Source organism: Ipomoea nil, unplaced genomic scaffold (genome assembly GCF_001879475.1).
Source record: "Ipomoea nil cultivar Tokyo-kokei standard unplaced genomic scaffold, Asagao_1.1 scaffold2690, whole genome shotgun sequence".
Classification (NCBI taxonomy): domain Eukaryota; kingdom Viridiplantae; phylum Streptophyta; class Magnoliopsida; order Solanales; family Convolvulaceae; genus Ipomoea; species Ipomoea nil.
The window spans coordinates 1,148,691-1,163,658 of NW_017619118.1; the positions used below are offsets into that span (position 1 = coordinate 1,148,691).

Below are 14,968 nucleotides of genomic sequence, written 5' to 3' on the forward strand. Positions count from 1 at the left end.
CACGGCTCCGACCCCAACCCGGCTCATAAGGCGTGTGTGCAGCAGGATCAATCGATCCTCTCACTCCTCATCTCCTCCATGTCAGACGAGGTTCTTCACTTATCTGTCGGCCAGAACACCGCCGCAGAGGTTTGGCACTCCATCACCACCACCCTCGGCTCCTCCACCCATGCACGATGCCTGAATCTGCTGGGGCAATTCCAGTCATTGCGACAAGGCAATGCGTCGACTGCAGACTATCTGGGGCGAGCAGAACTTCTGGTCGAAGCCTTTGCGCAGGCCGGTCGTCTGTTGTCGATGGTAGAATAAAACCTGTATGTGTTTCGGGGCCTCCGTCCGGAGCTGAAATCCATGGCTGCTTCGCTTACTTCCTCGGGCACTCTGATGTCTCTTCCCTAGCTATCTGACTTTTTGCAGGCTCATGAGTTTATCCTCTCCGACGATTACCCCGCGGTGACCGACACTGGCTCTCACACAGCCATGTTTGCAGGTCGTGGCCGCGGTTCGAACGACGATGGCGGCCGGCAGTCTCAAAATTAGCAGTGGCGTGGCGGACGTGGCGGCCGAGGTGTCAAATATGCCATTCCCATGGGCACACGGCTGTATACTGCTACAAAAGGTAAAACACGTAACTGCCGATACAGGCTCATATGGCGGTATCCGGTGAAGCCCCGACGTCAGCTGCGTCACCTCCGGCGGAAGGCTGGTACCTGGATATTGGGGCTACGGTGCACGCTACACCCGATGCCGGCATGATGACTCAGTCCGAAGAATACGGCGGTCCCGATGTGCTCCGAGTCGGTAACGGTGCATGTTTGGTGATTTCACGAATTGGTCATGTATCAATCCCGTCTATCTCTAAGCCTTTACGTTTATCCAATATTTTACATGTCCCGAGTTTGTCGGTTCCTCTATTGTCTGTGCATAAATTCACTAATGAAAATAAGGTCTTTTTTTAGTTTCATAACGATTGTTTCATTGTGAAGGACTCAACAACCAAAGCAGTGCTACTTAGAGGTCCCACGGCGGGTGGCTTATACAAACTCCCGGTGTCACAGTCCCACTTTGCGTTCGTCAGTTCCCGGGCCACTCCCACGATATGGCACAGCAGGCTGGGTCACCCGCACAGTTTCATCCCAAATAAAGTTTACATAGTTGCCTTGTCACACCAAATAAAACCAAATCTTTGGAGTTATGCACAGCTTGTCATCTCGGCAAGTCTTCGCGGTTAAGTTAGATAGAGTTCCAAATTCTAGCAATAATGTTTTAGATTACTGTATATGGATATCTGGGGACCTGCACCTGTAATCTCAACTACTGGCTGTCGTTATTTCTTACTATTTGTAGACGACTATTCATGGTTCTGCTGGTTTTATCTATTACGGGTAAAATCAGACATATATAAAATATTTGAGTCGTTTCGTGTGTTGGTAGAGTGCCAATTTGCGCGTTCTATCAAGTCTATACAGTCAGATTTAGGGGGTGAATATCGCAAATTACACAACATATTTCAAACACTCGGTATAAATCACCGACAATCTTGTGCCTATACACATGAGCAAAATGGCCGAGTAGAGCGCCGCAATAGGCATATTGTTGAAACTGGCCTAGCCCTACTCGCCGAAGGCAAAGTACCCCTCCAATATTGGGACTATGCCTTTGAAATTGCAACCTATTTAATCAACATTCTACCGTCGTCAGCCATAAACTTTGAAAGTCCCTACTCCCGTCTATACAAAATGTCACCTCCATATACGTTTCTACGAGTGTTTGGGTGTCGGTGCTATCCTAATCTTCGCCCATATAATCGGCACAAGATAGAATATCGCTCCACACCGTGTGTCTTCCTAGGTTACCCTCCATCCTTTAGGGGATACAGATGCATTGATCTGATAAGTGGAAAAACCTACATCTGTCAGCATGTCTGATTTGACGAGTTTGTTTTCCCTTTATCCGCAGGGCCTCCGACACAAGCTCCAACACAGCCGGGGCGGCCAAGGGCAGCTGGGCCCATATACCGCTAATTCCACCTTCGGCTACGACTCCTAGTCCAGGCCCAACCTCACCTAGGCTCGAACCCACACCGCTTGCACAGGTGTCACCTCCTTTGGCTATTGAAGCTCCCGCACCGGTCAGGGCTCGCACTAAGAGTATTCATGCCCAACCGCAGGACCGGGAACATGGCATGCGCCTCCGTCACATGACTCGAGACACGAATGAGCCGTTTCATGCCTTGAGTGCAACTACTGACCCAATGTGCTATTCTCAGGTTGTAGGGCACCGGCAGTGGCGCGAGGCTATGGATCAAGAGTTCAATGCACTCCCGCACAATAACACATGGCGCTTAGTTCCACCGGAACCACACATGAATATTAATGGGTGCAAGTAGGTGTTACGTACCAAACGCACGGCTGATGGCTTAGTAGCACGTTACAAGGCTCGCCTGGTTGCCAAGGGCTTTAATCAGGTAGCAGGAGAAGATTTCGTTGACACCTTTAGTCCGGTTGTCAAACCGACTACGGTCTGGATGCTCTTTTCTATCGCCGTGTCAAATGGTTGGACTCTACGCCAGTTGGATGTTCACAATGCCTTCCTGAATGGTCACTTGGCGGAAATTGTATATATGAAACAACCTCCGGGATATGAAGATCCAACCTACCCTGGTCACGTCTGTCATCTACAATGCTCTCTCTATGGTCTCAAACAGGCCCCCCGTGCTTTGTTTAAGAAGCTCCATGATTTTCTACTGTCTGCAGGGTTCTTGGCCTCAAAGATAGATGTTGCGCTTTTTTATTATGCTTCGGGCAATTCCCAAATTTTTCTACTTGTTTATGTCGACGACATCATTATGATGGGAAATGAGGCAACTCTGGTTAATACTTTGCTACAACGACTAGCTACCACCTTCAAAATTTGAGACCTTGGCACACCAGGTTTCTTCTTGGGTATTGAAACTATTGCAGTGGGTACATGTTTGGTTCTTTCACAGCGGTGCTATATGACTGACTTACTTAGTCGCTCTGGGATGGTGGACTGTAAGCCACTTGCCACACCAGCTGCTGTCACCCAGCCGGTTACTCCTTCAGATCAACCTTTGAGAATCTGACACAATACCGTCGCATTGTGGGCGCCCTTCAATACTTGACTATCACCCGGCCTCATCTATCTTATGCGGTCAATCGTCTTTGTCAGTTCATGCACTCCCCGTCTGTTGACCACTGGGGCCTAGTCAAACGCGTTTTACAATACATCAAAGGTACTCTCAATTATGGGTTACGCCTGTCACCTTCGTCTTCCGCTACCATTCATGCCTTTTCAGACTCTGACTGGGCGGGTTGTCCTATTGACAGAAAGAGCACGTGTGGGTATGCTGTATATTTGGGGTCCAACCTTATTTCTTGGCTGTCTAGGAAGCAACACGCCGTTGCACGTTCATCTACTGAAGCTGAGTACAAAGCTCTAGCCGATGTCTCTGCTGAAGTCACTTGGGTTGTTTCGCTACTACGAGAACTTGGGTTACACTCTGGCCAGCCGTCGACCTTGTGCTGTGACAATCTCGGGGCAACATATCTTTGTGCCAATCCCGTTTTTCACGCACGCACCAAACACGTGAAAATTGACTATCACTTCGTCCGTGACAAGGTGGCCTCCGGGGACTTTATTGTCAACTTTGTGTCTACTAAGGACCAGCTTGCAGATATCTTCACCAAACCGTTGCCGGGTCCAAGGTTTGCGATTCTCCGGGACAAGCTCAATGTTGTGGCGCACCAACCTTGTGCTTGAGGGGGTGTGTTAATACTATTATTGCATCTTGTTATTATTATGTTATATTATATTTTGTATTTCTGTGGTGTTACTTTTAGTTGACTGAGTTAGTCTATTAGTTAGGAGAAGTTAGAGTTGTATTAGCTGATATACTCTTGTATTCTCTTTCTGTTGAAACTGAATGAAAGATCTTCTCTAATCCCCTCTGCTGCATTCTGTTCTGTTCCAGATTTGAAGAAGAAACACGACTCACCTTAAGAACAACCATGGAAGGCCACTACTAAAAAGTAATTAAAAAAAAAAAAAACAATGTTAGTTTTATAAATAAGGGAAGGAGAGTGAGGGAGAAGTTTGCAATATTTATAAAATTGACCTTATGTATTTATTTTTACTAAAATTATCAATCATCGATAAACTCAAATAGGTGGATGAGATGAATTCATATTTTTTTACCAGAGATCCATGTTCTCATTTGATCCTTTGTGTGTGTGAATTGTTTTTTTTCTTTTTCCTCAATTATCATCGACATGGCATATATTTACCCAACCCCTAATAGAACTGTTAAATATTAACGGAGCAATCTAAATTCTAGAATTCTAGAATTTGAAGGACTTCTATGTATTTTAAATTATCATCTCCATTGGATTATCTTTTCAACAATTGAATGTACGTACCTTATTTTAAAAGGGATATTGTGTCAAGATCTTGTGATCTAGTGGCATCAAGTTGCACTCTCGTATGGGAGGTTGTGAGTTTGAGTTTCTGTGGATGCAGTATGGACTCTTTGTGCTTCAATAGGTTAAGAAAGTAGTTATGAACATATACTGAATTGTAACAGAGTTAGTAGTACTAAAAAAAAAAGATATGGTCATTTAAATTACATAAAAGTCCTTCAAATTTTACAAGTTCAAATTTCTCTATCAATATTTAATGGTACGTTTTATTAGGAGTTGGGTAAACTTACTCACTTTGATGTGCTATGGTTGAGAGAAAGAAAAATTATATCATTATAATTCATAGGTCAAATGTGACATTTTATCATACATAAAACCAAGGTTGCAAAAAACGTTAGACACCTCCTAGGCGTCGAGGGGGCGCCTAGGCGCCGATTTTTTATATTTTTTTAAACTAAAAATTAGTAAAATTCACTAATCAAACATAAGGTTCCTCTAGTTTTTTCTTACAAACAATTTATTTAAGTGGTTATAAAGTAGTTTAAAATATTGTTGAAACCATCTAAAAAAAATTAAAATTAAGAGCAAAAGAAGCATTTTTTTGGAGAAATTAGAGGCCAAATCGCCCTTTGGCTGTTTGTGGTGGATAGATCTCAAAAAATACGCGATTTGAAAAAAAATGTCCAAAACGGACAATCGAGTCAAAAGTTATGCATTCCCGAACTTTTAACACTTTACAACGCAAAAAAAAATAATAATAATAAAATAAACGGCCGAACCGGCCGGCCGCCGAGAAGGTCGACTCCAGCCTTCCACGCGGCGGCCGACGGTTGCCTAGGCGCAATTTTTGCAACACTGCATAAAACCTTGTAATTTTGTATGTACAACCTTATAGAATTTATTTCTAAAAATAATCTAGAAATGACTTTACTGCAATCCTCTATATTTACCGCGCACACAAAAACTCATCTCTCTCAAGTGGTATTTTGTAATGAGTCAAGATTTAGATTTTAATAAATAAATAAATGAAAATAATTGCATTCAAAAAAAATGAAAAATTAAACTAACTATAAAAAAATAGTCACATCAGATAGGAAAAAAAAATTGTATAATTTTTGTTAGGATGAAAAGCATTTCCTAGAATCAACTCCTACTCATTAGAAAACTATTGTTCAAAGACCTAATATGTTATATCATATAGGAAACCCCATTAATCTTTTCCAATGTGTCCATAATTATAATGCTATAAACTTCCAAGAAATTGTATGGGAAAATGATGTTAAAGAATTGCATCCAATGTCACTCCCAAGTGGAGGATGAGAGTGAATGACAATTTTCCTCTTTCAAATGCATAAATTTTTTCACTTTTAATTTTTAATTATAAATTTAATTTTAATTTTTTTAATCAATAAATTTTAATTGACGAGTCTTTTGAAAATTCTACCAAATTTCACCATTCTATATGTGCAAATATTTCAAACAAGTATTTATATGAATATTAGAAACATATAGTAAAATTTGAAGGTGATAGATGAAAAATTTGTTTTGTTTATGTATTTAGGGAAAAAAGTTCATAGAGAAAGTTTAGAAGTTAGGGAGAAAGGTTTGTAGAGAAATTAAAGATTGGAAGTTAAGGATAAAAAGTTTGTAGAAAAAATAAAAATAAAAATATACGAGCAATAATGAAGAAAAAAATAATTTGTAGAATTTTTAGAGGAAGATTGTAAATTTTAGGTGAGAGAAAAAATTAGTAGAGTTTAGGTATGCAGAAAATATAGGATAATGAAGAAAAAATAATTTATTGAATTTAAGTATAAGGTTTATAGAGTTTAAATATGCAGAAAAAAATAGAGCGCTTAAATAGAGAGATAAAATATCCAGAATTGGTAAAAAGAAAAATTCTAATTCTTGGGATTAAGGGTCGGATTTCAACTATTTATATTTGAGAATGAAAAGTCTACAAAAATTCTAAAATAAAAAGTCTATAAAAGTTCATACCTCTTTGAATACTGCATGGCTTTTAAAGACTCTTTAAAAGTCTTGATTGAATTTCACCCGACTTTTAAAGACTCTTTAAAAATCCTGATTGAATACCGCATAACTTTTAAACTCTTTAAAAGTTTAAATTTAATACCTCCAAATTTTTAAAAGTCTATAAAAGTTAAAATTGAATACACTCTCTAAATTGAAAATCGTATATATTGTAAAGGAAAATTTTGTTTTCTCATAAATACAAATATAAATATTCCTGGTCTAATTACAAAACAACAAGTATGATGATAACAATAGGTAACAAATAATAAAAGCAACCACTAACAATATTTATTTTTTTATTATTTAAGAATTTGATTAATTTGATTTTGACTTGCCTTCTAAAGGAAATTTCTTTGAAATGTCATGGAGTTAATTACCGATTTGGTCCCTCGACTATGAGGATTTCACCAATTTGGTCATCGACTATCAAAATTTCTCAATTTAGTCCTCAACTATGCTCTTTTTACACGAAATGGTCCTAAGTCTAATTTTTCGGTCAAACTAAAAGGGTAAATTCGGAATTTGAAAAATCTTCTTCTTCTTCCCTAATTCGTTGCTTTTATACGTGGTCAACAGGCGGCCCTTCTCGGAGACCCTGGTTGAGGTGCTTTACAACATCAACGAGCTTCTCCAGAAGACGACGCAGAGGTGCCGCTCACGAAGGTCCGCCTCGTCAAGAAAGTCTCTCTGGTGGTCGTTACCGGCGACCGTGGCCTCTGCGGCGCGTTTAACAGTAATATCGTCAAGAAAGCCGAGGCCAGGATTAAGGAATTGAAGGGACTCAGCGTGGATTACACCGTGATTAGCGTGGGGAAGAAGGGGGATACGTATTTCATTCGCCGACCTCACATTCCCCTCGACAGATTCCTTGACGGCAGCACTCTCCCAACCGCAAAAGACATGCAGGCCCAGGCAATCGCCGATGATGTCTTCTCGCTTTTTGTGAGCGATGAGGTCGACAAGGTTGTGCTTTTGTACACAAAGTTCGTGTCTTTGGTCAAATCCGAGCCCGTGATTCACACCTTAGTCCCCCTAGGGAGAGATCTGCGACATAAACGACAACTGTGTTGACGCAGCAGATGATGAGTTCTTCATGCTGACTATCAAAGAAGGGAAACTGACGGTGGAGAGAGACGTCAGAAGGATTGAAACCCCAGAATTCTCATCAATCTTGGAGTTCGAGCAGGACCCAGTTTAGATTCTGGACGCCCTGTTGCCTCTCTACTTGAACAGTCAGATTATGAGAGCTTTGTAGGAATCGCTAGCCAGAAGCCACATGATGAGTGCAATGAGCAATGCCACGACAACGCTAATTAACGAATTGAAGAAGAACATGTCTATATCTTACAACAGACAACGCCAGGCGAAGACTACCGGAGAAATCTTGGAGATTATTGCCGGAGAACTGTGATTCAGATCAAATCAGAGTAGATAATTTCTTCTAAAGTGGCGGGTGAGGGATGCGGCCATTATTGCTCTCACTAGGTCTGAAGCTCATTTTTGCTCTCAGTGAAGAAGATGATTGGGTTGAACTGAAGATGGAATACAAAAGCCTTAGCCTGAGTTAAGGAAGAAGAAGATGATTTTTTCAAATTCCGAATTTACCCTTGTAGTTTGACTAGAAAATTAGACTAAGGACCATTTCGTATAAAAAGAGTATAGTCGGGGACTAAATTGAGTAATTTTGATAGTCGAGGACCAAATTGGTGAAATCCTCATAGTCGAGGGACCAAATCGGTAATTAACTAAAATGTCATGTGACCAACAATGCCATGGTATGGTATGGACGTATGGTTAGGTTAACTGGAAAACAAGTGAGTTGCCAGGGAAAAGGTCAAAGTGGACATTGCTTAGTGTTGACAAGATCCAAATTAAAGTAGGAATATATCAAAGCTTCCTTTTTAGCTTCAATAAAGTTGGGTCGCCATAAAACATTCTTTCCTTTGTCTTTTGAGTATTTCAACACAAATATTTATACAAAAGAGATATTTACACATTTCTCAATTTTACTCCTTATACATATTAATTTATTAGTGGCACGGGCACCTTGTGCTCAATTGATACCTTTTTAGTTCTTTGTGGTTCTTTTTCACGAAAAATACAGGATCAAACTCCGGTGGTTGAATATTATATTGACTCTTTGATTTACAATAAATAGAGAAAGTATATTGAACAGATATTAGCTTGTAATAGAGTTGATAGTACTCAAGATCTAAATGGGTGCTCACAAGATCGAAAACCAGTGGTGGGCATTGATTCTTTAGACTGAAAAAGTATAGAACAGAAAAAATTTTCCTCCGAGTAAGAGTCAAACTCTACCGGTGTGTCTCTGGCCAAATACGAGTTAGTCTTACTATGGTGAGTATACCAAATGCTATATGCAGAAAAAAAAAAAAAAAAAAAAAAAAAAAAAAAAGAATATGACCAGGGGCTGATTGGGTGACTCGTGATATACCTTACCTCCGCAGCGGCTCTAAGGGGATCGTATGGGCTTAGGATTAGTCATGCAAAACAGGGATCACCTAAGTTTTAAAAAATATACTATAATTATTATTTTTATATAGAATATGAAAATAATGATTTAATTTATCAATGGCTCATATTGTCCACCTATTATTGTATTATGCATATATAAAATATGGTGTTTAATAGTAATTCTTCTCCTGTATCATTCCCACCCCCATCCACTAAATGAGATTCAATAAGATTATATTCTTGACTAGTGAGAAGGAATAATGTGGAGGATAATATATAAAATATTATGAAAAATTCTAACACATCATATTACGTCATAATATAATCATATTTGGCGTTTAGAATTGAGGTTTCAACTATGTGAAGATCGAACTTGTTGTCTTTCCTATCTTGGCTTTTATTTAATAGTTATTGCTTCAATGTATCTCCAGAAATAGTGCCTTTATAGCATGCTAGCTAGAATATTCTAAAATGATATATGTCACATCTGTCTCTCTATCAAATTAAATTCTTGATTGAGCTCAAAATGTATCAATTTTGGTAATGTCCTAAATTTATATCTCACAGCTACAAACTGCCAGTATTTTCATAGTTGGTGCATTTACTTTTTTTTTTTTTTTTTTTTTTTTGAATTTTTCTAAAACAAACTAAAGAAAAGTTTAAAATTAAAATATAAAATATGTTTATTTGTGCTGTAAATAGATAAATGTGGACATTACTAGTGGAATAGAATTATGATAATATCTGCCAACTAATATGTAGTGTGACCAGGTGGTCGGGCCATGGGAGCATTGATTTTTTGGGATGAAAAATATTAATTAAAAAAGTATATAACATATACTACCTTATAAAGTTTAGATGTTTCAAAATAAATTACGATAATATCTCTTCATGATTTAAAGATTTGTAGTTATACTTAAACTATATATATATATATATATATATATATATATATATATATATATATATATTGACTTGAAATATGAATAAAAAAAGGATGGATGATTTTCTCTGTATTTGACTTTCACCTTACTTTACCCTATATTTTGTCAATTATGTATACTGCTTTTCATGATATGAGAACGATACAAAAATTCATTCGAGGATACGTAATGTGTACAGTTTTCCAATTTGAAAAACAAAGAATGAATAATTAGAGAATTACAAACTGAAAAATTGATGTAAGTTCTCACAAACAAAAATTAACGGTCTAAAAACTAGTGTATATATAATTATTTTGGGACGTTTTCAGATACTTTTTAATTTACTTCAATGTTGTTTTACCAATTAATTTCGTTTTAGTCCTAATAAATTTATAAGTGACAATTCACTTTTAGTCCTTTTTTATTAGAATATCTTCATTTGGTTCTAGTATTATTGTGTCATAATCATTTTTAGTCCTCCATCAACAAAATCGTTGAAATATCGTTAAATACAAAAATATTTCAATCTTTTTTTTTTTTTTAAATACAAATTAAAGTAGGTTTTACCGCTATATATATTTTTTATGTTTAATTTAAAAAAAAGACATCCATAATTGAAGATCGAAATGGCATTTTATTTAACAATATTTAAACTGTTTTTTTATAAAGCTAAAGACCAGAAATGGTCATACCACAATAATACTTGAACCAAAAGTGAATATTTTAATATATATATATATATATATATATATATATATATATATATATATATAAAGACTTAAATGGACTGTCACATATAAATTTAGGATCAAAAATGAAATTAACTTTTTTTTTTTGTCATATACAACTTCTTATTCTTTCTTTTTCCCAACCAATTGATATAAACCTAAATGCCCCTAATTTTTTCAATTTAAAAAAAAAAAAAAAACATTGTAGTAAAAGTGTGTTTTAGTCTATATGCCTAAAATTGCATATCATATTACCAAAGGGAATGTTAATATGTGAGATTCATATAAATGGTTTTGTAGTTCATTTTTTTTTTTTTTAAATTACATCTCCGACAATCTTATCATATTCCTTTCAAATTGTTAAGTGATGTGAAATTCCTTACGATGGTTACATATAAACCTAGCTAATAACTAAAAGTATATTGTGCTTATATATTACATGCATTTGAATCAAACATTTTAGTATATAACACCAGTCCAAATTATTTGGCTAGAATTTCTAAAGTAAATTAAATAATCTATATGAGAATATTTAATGCCTAATTATATTCAGTTCACAGAATAAGAGTAGAAGAAATAGTGAAATAATTTTATAAGAATATGAGTATTATTTTATTGTTTTGTTCAGAAGCATACATTAAAAAAAATATAGTATTCTATGATTTCATCAGTTTAAGATCGAAATGTAAAATAAATAATAATAATAATTTTAATAATAATAATAATAATTTTAATAATAATAATAATAATAATATTAATAATAATAATAATAATAATAATAATAATAATAATAATAATAATAATAATAATAATAATTTCCCATGTGTGGATATAAATTAAATTTATATGAACTCACTAAGGTGCTAGTACGTAGTACGTATATGAGAAATCACCTTAAAAATTCTAACGTATTTAATTGAATCTTTTACTCTAAGTTTGCCTCCAAATTCTAAGTAAACTCATGACAAAACATTTTGGAAAAGAAAGGAAAATTTGAATTTGTATTCATCAAAGTGATTTCCCTTTTACACATGCAAGTGGGGCTTTTATTATAGGCTATTAGGAAGTTGCTTGTAAACATAACTACTCGATCTAAAGGAAGTAAATTAAAGAAATAGAACTTTTAAAACAATTGATATAATAAAATCTAATCTACTTAATTTATATCAAGATGATTTTGTTCTCATATTTTCAAGTAAAAGTCAAATTATTCAAATGCAATCCAAGTCAAATCTGAATTAGTCTCACATTGATAAGATTACCGGATATCACATATGAAAAAAAAAAAAAAAATCATACAACTAATAAAACAATTTTACTCAAATTGAGATGATTTGGTTCTCATCAATATAGCATGCATCACGTGATCTTCACATCTTCAACCATTTTAGAAAGTTTAAACTCTTTATTTTTTACGGGCTATATTATAATTAAGTGTTGGCTAATCCAAATTTGTTTAGCCTTTTTTTTTTTTGGGTTTATGTTCCCTTGTATCTAAGAACAAACCTAATAATGCAATGATGTTAGCATGTAATATAAACATTTTAGTTACAAAATTTAATAAAAATTTCTCCCTTTTGTTCTTTAACAATACTACTATTATACCATATGAATATTTTTGACAAGATTAACCTACCCAATGGATAGAGTACCTAATTATATATATTGGCAAAGCATGGTATAAAAGTGTAAATATATACTCCAAGACCAAAACGTGAAAAAAATGTACGGTATTGTCAAATGAAATTCTTACTAAAAAGCTTATTGCCACCTTGACTAAACATTTTTAATTTCCTATAAACAATTGAGAACCAAAAAGAAGAAAACAAAACCCTAATATTGAATTGCAACTTGTTCCGAAAGTGGTGTGAATAAAGTAATTAGTTTCCAAGATTAAAACACAAAACAAATGTGGTCCGATCCATGATGCAATTGCCATGACTAAATTATACTCTCAACCAAATATAAATAAGAGTTAATTCCATTTTTGGTCATTATTCCAAAAAGTTGAACTCCAACCCTAAGAGCCCCCCACACTCCAACCCGACAGAACATTTGGGAGGTTAATTTCATTTTTGATCGTAAATTTATAGGTAGCAGTTCAATTTAAATCCTTTTTGTATTAGAACATTCACTTTTGATCTTACTATTATTGAGCCATAATAATACTAGGACCAAATAAGAATGTGCTAATAAAGGACTAAAAGTGGATTATTACTTATAAATCTATGACTAAAAATGAAATTAACTCTATAAATAACATATACTCATTTTACTTATTGCACTTACTATTTATTTGTCAAATTATAACTTCTTTCTTCTTTTATTATATTTCCTTTAGCACTTCCTAATAATTTCTTAAATTTTTATTTTAATTAATATAATTTTTAAATATATAAATTTTAAGAATTTTTTATCGTGTTGATCAACACCAAAGTTGATAATACCCAATACAATCATATATATTATACTTGATTATATCGAGTATTATTAGTACCAATCAATATTAATAATATCATGTGTAACCAGATATTTGGATTGAGTATTATTAGTACCATAAAGATTTCATAAATTTTATACAATAATATTAAATTAAATATTATAAAAATAATTAAAAATAATTTGAGTCAAAATTTATTTACTAAACCATACGCATGAAAATGGCAAATTATTGTGTGGATCGTGGTCACACAACTGTGTAGATCACAGTTCAAAACGACGTCGTTGAATTTTATGAGTTAGAATAATGTACTTTATATGTTAGAATAATGTACATTATGTGTTTAGAATAATGAAACTTTTGCAATAAGATAATGTACTTTATGAGTTAGAATAACATACATTATGAGTTATAAGAATATATGTTGCAATGGATCGCGTGAAAAAAAAAATGTAAAACAACATCATTTTTAAACCGTGATCCACACAGCTGTGTGGACCACGGTCCACGCAATAAGCATAAAAATGATAAGATGGAGGGTAATAATTAAAGATTAGGGTTGTTCCCCTGTCCAATTCAAATGAAACATTTATATAAGGGTTAATAAAATATTAAACCTACTTAGAACCATGATTGTGAGCCCACCTTTCCACTCACAATTATTCTCCCTCCGTGCGGCCTAGTATGCATTAAATTAAGAATTTGTGCATATTCTATTGTCTCCTTTGGAAGACTGGTCCTAGATTAGTTTGTTCAACATTTCGGATATTTTAAGTTTAATGATATGGCCAGCATCCCTTTTCTGATTTTTTTGTGATTTTTTATCATTATTGAGAGCAATAATAAATGTTGAATTGGAGGCATTTTAGATAAAATATCGAGTTTTATACATATTATTTGACTTTAAAATTATTGAAATTCAATTTTTTGCAATACACATAACACGTGATATTATTTGATTTTAATTAATTTTATGTGTATGTATAATGTAGTTTATTATTATACATGAAAGTATGAAATTCTTTTTGATCAACGAGAGAAATCCGTAATCACTATCTGATGGTGTGCATTTATTAGTACAGTTAATATTATAGAGTTAATAATGTATGTGGTGTAGACTTATTCACCACAGCCTTAGCCTATTGTATAGGTACCTCATAGTTGTTGTATATCTTGTAAACTCTATCTGTTGTTTATTGAATCAATAACAGAATTCCCTAACTCATCTGGTTATCAGTTAGCCACTTTTTTTTTTTTTCCAATTCTCTCTCTCTCTCTCTCTCTCTCTCTCTCTCTCTCTCTCTCTCTCTCTCTCTCTCACCGTCGACAATGTCAACCTCCGGCTCCGAGAGAACCCTCACGGCAACCACCATACCAACGTCGGCTACCCCTACCTCCCTCAATACCGCCCATCATTTCGTCTCACTGAAACTAACCTCCCACAACTATCTCTTCTGGAGAACCCAAATAGTGCCATTCCTCCGAGGCCAAGGGTTGATCGGCTACATTGATGGTGCTACTCCAAGTCCGCCGATGATCCTTCAAGCCTCCACCGATGGTGCCTCCGATGAAGCTGCATCGTCCACCGTCAATCCGGCGTATGGTGCATGGGTCTAACAGGACCAATCTATTTTATCACTCCTCATCTCCTCCTTGTCGGAGGAGGTGATGTACATAGCCGTAGGACAGGCAACATCCCGGGGAGTGTGGCTTGCCGTCGAGATTGCCCTCGGATCATCAACACGTGTGCGGTGCCTCAATTTGTTGGGGCAGTTCCAATCCCTGCGTCAAGGCGACATGTCGCCGTCCGAATATCTCGGCCAAGCTCAGCTACTAGTGAAGAACCTAGCACTCATCCAATGACACTGGAGGAGCAGAACCTCTATGTTTTTAGAGGATTACGCCCAAATTTCTGCAATGGCCGCCACT

General features: G+C 35.5%; 1 protein-coding gene and 1 pseudogene across 1 annotated transcript; both read left to right on the forward strand.

Annotated features, from left to right (window-relative positions):
* The first annotated feature begins 650 nt into the window (after positions 1-650).
* Positions 651-4,023, forward strand: LOC109155061. The gene is made up of 6 exons (XM_019302790.1): positions 651-916; positions 1,960-2,269; positions 2,390-2,872; positions 2,990-3,073; positions 3,193-3,728; positions 3,954-4,023. The coding sequence occupies exons 1-6, from the start codon at positions 651-653 to the stop codon at positions 4,021-4,023; spliced, it is 1,749 nt and encodes a 582-aa protein (XP_019158335.1).
* Positions 4,024-7,035: 3,012 nt separating this feature from the next.
* LOC109155062 lies at positions 7,036-8,131 on the forward strand (annotated as a pseudogene).
* The last annotated feature ends 6,837 nt before the right edge of the window (positions 8,132-14,968 follow it).